We start from the raw sequence: 5,809 nt of genomic DNA on the forward strand, positions 1-5,809 counted from the left end.
GATTCTCCGGGCAGGATTTGGGGACAATTTTGGGCTCTGAGCCCATCCTAAATCCCTCAAACCCCGATCCCCGCGGGTTTTTGCGCTTTAATTCTTCTCCTGAAGAATTCAAGAATTAAATTTGAGAGCGGAGAGCTGGCACTGATTTTTACGAGGGATTAGGAAAGAGTTTTCCAGGCTGAGTTCCTCTTCCTGCGCTGTGGGACCTCTCTGGAATCTGCTGAGTCAGCACAGAGCGTGTCGGGGGCAGCACAAAGTCGTTCTTTTCTTGGGTTTTTTTGGTGGGTTTTTTGGTGGTTTTTCAAGGTATTTTTGGGGTTTTTTTTGTGTCACACCAGATATTCACACATTCCCAAAGAGGAGATCAGCTGGAATCTGAGTTTCCCCCACAATTTCCCCCGATCCCGTCCTGCTCACCCGGTGACCTAATGTGGTTTTCCCTCCCTTTTTTGTCACTAATGCTCTTTATTTGTGATTTTTTTTCCATTTTTTTGCCATTAACCCTCTTTATTTATTCTTTTCCCTCAATTTTTTTGTCACTAACACTCTTTATTTGTGTATTTTTTCTATTTTTTGTCAGTAACCCTCTTTATTTGTGTCTTTTCCATTTTTTGTTACTAATGCTCTTTATTTGTGTCTTTTCCCTCCATTTTTTGTCACTAATGCTCTTTATATTTTTTATTTTCCCTCCATTTTTTGTCAGTAACCCTCTTTATTTGTGTATTTTTTCCATTTTTTTGTCACTAACACTATCTGTGTATTTTTTCTGTTTTTTGTCAGTAACGCTCTTTTTTTGTAGCTTTTCTCTCAATTTTTTGTCACTAACACTCTTTGTGCCTTTTTTCCATTTTTTTGTCACTAACGCTCATTTTTTGTGTCTTTTCCCCATTTTTTTGTCACTAACACTCTTTATTTTCTGCTTTAACAGGTTCTGTGCACTCGTACTCAGGTGAGTGGCGCCTCCGTGAATCTGTTGGGTTTGTGATCAGGAGGACCGGGATGGACCCTGATTCCTGAATTTTCTAAATTCTGTGGATTTCTAAATTCCATGGATCGTGCATCCCGTGTTTCTGTGTCCCTAAATTCGGATTAAATCGGGGTTGGGATTAGGGAGGGTGCGGCCCCGATGACAGACACGGCTTCCACTGGGGGAAATCTGTGGGGTGAAGCTCTCTGTACTGGGAAAGGGATTTTTTATTGGGAAAAGGGTCTCTTTACTGGGAAAAAGCATCTTTTTACTGGGAAAAGGGTCTTTTATTGGGAAAGGGATTTCCTTTCTGGGAAAAGGGTCTCTTTACTGGGAAAATGACCTATTTATTGGGAAAAGGTTCTCTTTATTAGGAAAAGGTTCTCTTTATTGAGGGAAGGATATCTTTACTGGGAAAAGGGTCTTTTTACTGGGAAAAGGGTGTCCTTATTGGGAAAAGGGATTTTTTATCGAGAAAAGGATCTTTTTTGGGAAAAGGGTCTTTTTATTGGGAAAACGATCTCGTTACTGGGAAAAGGATTTCTTTATTGGGAAAATGGTTTCCTTACTGGGAAAAGGATTTCTCTTTATTGGAAAAGGATTTATTTTCTGGGAAAAGGGTCTCTTTTTTGGGAAAAGGGTCACACCCTCCAGAGTGGGGCACTGACCAGGCTTCCCAAGAGCTCCAGGAGTGTTTGGACACCACTCCCAAGGATGCATGGGTGGGATTTGGGGTGCCTGTGCAGGGATAAGGGTTGGATCAATGATTAGGGATGCTCAGGGTGGGATTTTGGGGTGCAGGGATAAGGGTTGGATCAATAACCAGGAATGCACAGGTTGGGATTTTGGGGTGCAGGGATAAGGGTTGGATCCATGATCAGGGGCAGGGTGGGATTTTGGAGTGTCTGTGCAGCGATAATCAGGAATGGGATGAGATTTTGGGGTGTCTGTGCAGCGATCAGGGTTGGATCAATAATCAGGGATGCACAGAGTGGGATTTGGGGTGCAGGGATAATCAGAAATGGGGTGAGATTTTGGGGTGTCTGTGCAGCGATCAGGGTTGCATCAATAATCANTAACAGGTTCTGTGCACTCGTACTCAGGTGAGTGGCGCCTCCGTGAATCTGTTGGGTTTGTGATCAGGAGGACCGGGATGGACCCTGATTCCTGAATTTTCTAAATTCCATGGATCGTGCATCCCGTGTTTCTGTGTCCCTAAATTCGGATTAAATCGGGGTTGGGATTAGGGAGGGTGGGTGGGATGGGCCAAGTGTGCGGCCCCAATGACAGACACGGCTTCCACTGGGGGAAATCTGTGGGGTGAAGCTCTCTGTACTGGGAAAGGGATTTTTTATTGGGAAAAGGGTATTTTTATTGGGAAAAGGGTCTCTGTACTGGGAAAAGGATATTTTTACTGGGAAAATGGTCTTTTTATTGGGAAAGGGATTTCCTTTCTGGGAAAAGAGTCTCTTTACTGGGAAAAGGATCTCTTAATTGGGAAAAGGGTCTCTTTATAAGGAAAAGAATCTCTTTACTGGGAAAAGGATCTCTTAATTTGGAAAAGGATTTCTCTTTATTGGGAAAAGGACCCCTTTATTGGGAAAAGGATTTATTTTCTGGGAAAAGGGTCTTTTTTACTGGGAAAAGGATCTCTTTTTGGGAAAAGGGTCACACCCTGCAGAGTGGGGCACTGACCAGGCTTCCCAAGAGCTCCAGGAGAGTTTGGACACCACTCCCAGGGATGCACAGAGTGGGATTTGGGGTGTCTGTGCAGGCATAAGGGTTGGATCAATAACCAGGAAAGCACAGAGTGGGATTTTGGGGTGTCTGTGCAGTGATAATCAGGAATGGGATGAGATTTTGGGGTATCTGTGCAGGATCAGAATTGGATCAATGATCATGGATGCTCAGGGTGAGATTTTGGGGTGCAGGGATAAAGGTTGGATCAATAATCAGGAATGGGATGGGATTTTGGGGTGTCTGTGCAGTGATAATCAGGAATGGGCTGAGATTTTGGGGTGCCTGGGCAGGGATCAGAGCTGGATCAATAATCATGGATGCACAGGTTGGGATTTTGGGGTGCAGGGATAAGGGTTGGATCCATGATCAGGGGCAGGGTGGGATTTTGGAGTGTCTGTGCAGCGATAATCAGGAATGGGATGAGATTTTGGGGTGTCTGTGCAGCGATCAGGGTTGGATCAATAATCAGGGATGCACAGAGTGGGATTTGGGGTGCAGGGATAATCAGAAATGGGGTGAGATTTTGGGGTGTCTGTGCAGCGATCAGGGTTGCATCAATAATCAAGGATGTACAGGGTGCTATTTTGGGGTGCAGGGATAAGGGTTGGATCAATAATTAGGAATAGGATGGGATTTTAGGGTGTCTGTGCAGGATCAGAATTGGATCAATGATCATGGATGCACAGGGTGGGATTTTGGGGTGTCTGTGCAGCGATAATCAGGAATGGGCTGAGATTTTGGGGTGTCTATACAGAACCAGCATCTGAATCCCCACTCCCATAACCCCCTCCCATTTCCACCATCCCCCACCAAAACCCCTTGACCCAATCCCACAACCAAACCCCCCAAAACTCACCAAAAAACCCCTCCACCACCCCCTAAACCCCACAACCCCACTCTGTCCCCAGTACCAGCCGACGCCTCGAACCCGTCCAGCGTGGTGGTGTCGGTGCAGAACGTCAGCGCGGCGCTGGGCTCGCTGGCCGTGCTGCCCTGCCAGAGCCAGCGCATGGTGTGGACGCAGGATCGCCTCAACGACCGGCAGCGCGTGGTGCACTGGGACCTGCTCAGCTCCTACTACGGTGATGGGCGCACGGAGAGGCTCTGTGATATGTACTCGGCCGGGGAACAGCGCGTCTACAGCTCCTACAACCGCGGCAGGATCCGCATGCCCGACAACGCCTTCACCGACGGCAATTTCTCGCTGGTTATTGAAGGTGCAGAGGGGTTTTATGGTTTGGGGTGGAATATTTTCTTGGAAGGGGGCCATTGAAAGAGGTGGTGGAGTGTTCATCCCTGGAGGTGTCCAAGGAATGCATTTCCAGACAGGAATGTTTCCCTGGTCATCAAAGATACGGAGGGTTTTTCTGGTTTGGGGTGGAATTTCTTCCTGGAAGGGGCCGTCCAAAGAGGTACTGGAGTCCCCATCCTTGGAAGTGTCCAAGGAATGCATTTCCAGATGGGAATTTCTTCCTGGTGATCAAAGGTATGGAGGTTTTTTCTGGTTTGGGATGAATTTCTTTCTGGAAAACGTCTTTCTGGAAAACGCCTCCATTGCTGGAGGTGTCCAAGGAATGCATTTCCAAATGGGAATTTCTCGCTGGTCATTGAAGGTACAGAGGGGTTTTATGGTTTGGGGTGGAATTTCTTCCTGGAAAGTGTTGTTAAACAAGGGAAGGAACTGTCCAGGGTGGTTTGGAGTCTCCATCATTGGAGGTGTCCAAGGAATGCATTTCCAGATCCTTGGTCATCGAAGGTACAGAGGTTTTTCTGGTTGGGGATGGAATTTCTTCCTGGAAGGGGCCGTCCAAAGAGGTACTGGAGTCCCCATCCTTGGAAGTGTCCAAGGAATGCATTTCCAAATGGGAATTTCTCCCTGGTGATCAAAGGTACGAAGGGTTTTTCTGATTTGGGATGGAATTTCTTTCTGGAAAAGGTTGTCCAAGGAAGTGGTGGAGCCTCCATTCCTGGAGGTGTCCAAGGAATGCATTTCCAGATGGGAATTTTTCCCTGGTGATCAAAGGTACGGAGGATTTTTATGGTTTGGGGTGGAATTTCTTCTTGGAAGGGACCATCCAAAGAGGTACTGGAGTGTCCATCCTTGGAGGTGTCCAAAGAATGCATTTCCAGATGGGAATTTCTCACTGGTCATCAAAGGTACAGAGGGTTTTTTGCAGTTCAGGATGGATATCGGGAGGAATTTCTTCCTGGAATGGTTGTTCAATGTGGGAACAGTTGGCTGAGGGATATGGTGGAGTCTCCATTCCTTGATAAATTGTCTTGGGATAAATCATGCATTAATTGTCTCGGGATAAATCCTGCATAAATTGTCTTAGGATAAATTGTGCATGGATTGTCTCGGGATAAATTGTGGGTAAATTGGGATAAATCCTGGATGAATTGTCTCAGGATAAATTGTGGACAAATTGTCTCAGGATAAATCCTGAATAAATTGTCTGGGGTTAAATCGTGCATAAATTATCTCAGGATAAATCATAGATAAATTGCCTTGGTATAAATCATAGATAAATTGTCTTGGGATAAACCCTGGATAAATTAATTGTCTCGGGATCAACCCGGGCATTGCCGTGTCTCCGCAGGCGTTGCCGAGAGCGACGCGGGCACCTACTCGTGTAACCTGCACCACCACTACTGCCACCTGTACGAGACGGTCAAGGTGCAGCTGGTGGTCACCAAGAGAGGTGGGCGGGGGTCTCACGGGGGTCCCTGGGGTACCCCGGGGGTTTTGGGGGGTCATTTTTGGGTTTGGAGTGGGTGGGGGTCAGCTGGGGGTCCCAGGGTGGGGTCAGGGTTTTGGGGGATTAGGCACGGAAATAGGGGAAATGTGAAAATAGGAAAATGGGAAAATGGGACAAATGGAAAATAGGAAAAATGGGGAAATAGGAGAAATGGGAAAACAGGAGAATGGGAAAATAGGAAAATGGGAAAATAGGACAAATGGGAAATAGGAAAAATGGGGAAACAGAAGAAATGGGATAAGAGAAGAAATGGGAAAATAGGACAAATGGGAAAATAAGAGAAATGGGAAAAGAGGAGAATGGGACAATAGGAGAATGGGAAAATGGGAGAAATGGGAAATAG

General features: G+C 46.3%; 1 protein-coding gene across 2 annotated transcripts in view; it reads left to right on the forward strand.

Annotated features, from left to right (window-relative positions):
- The window catches only part of MXRA8 (matrix remodeling associated 8), a 12,833-nt gene that overhangs the window by 2,774 nt on the left and 4,250 nt on the right, over positions 1–5,809 (forward strand). The window contains exons 2-4 of one of the 2 annotated variants that reach the window (XM_057386437.1): positions 929–949; positions 3,616–3,924; positions 5,308–5,409. In XM_057386437.1, the coding sequence (XP_057242420.1) occupies positions 929–949; positions 3,616–3,924; positions 5,308–5,409 (432 nt within the window). Of the gene's footprint in view, positions 1–928; positions 950–2,049; positions 2,071–3,615; positions 3,925–5,307; positions 5,410–5,809 lie in introns of both variants that reach the window. The other variant, XM_057386436.1, reaches the window with a different exon arrangement.

The sequence above is a fragment of the Malurus melanocephalus genome, unplaced genomic scaffold, assembly GCF_030028575.1.
Source record: "Malurus melanocephalus ecotype Western Australia unplaced genomic scaffold, MMel_1.1 scaffold_966, whole genome shotgun sequence".
In the NCBI taxonomy this organism is placed as follows: Eukaryota; Metazoa; Chordata; class Aves; order Passeriformes; family Maluridae; genus Malurus; species Malurus melanocephalus.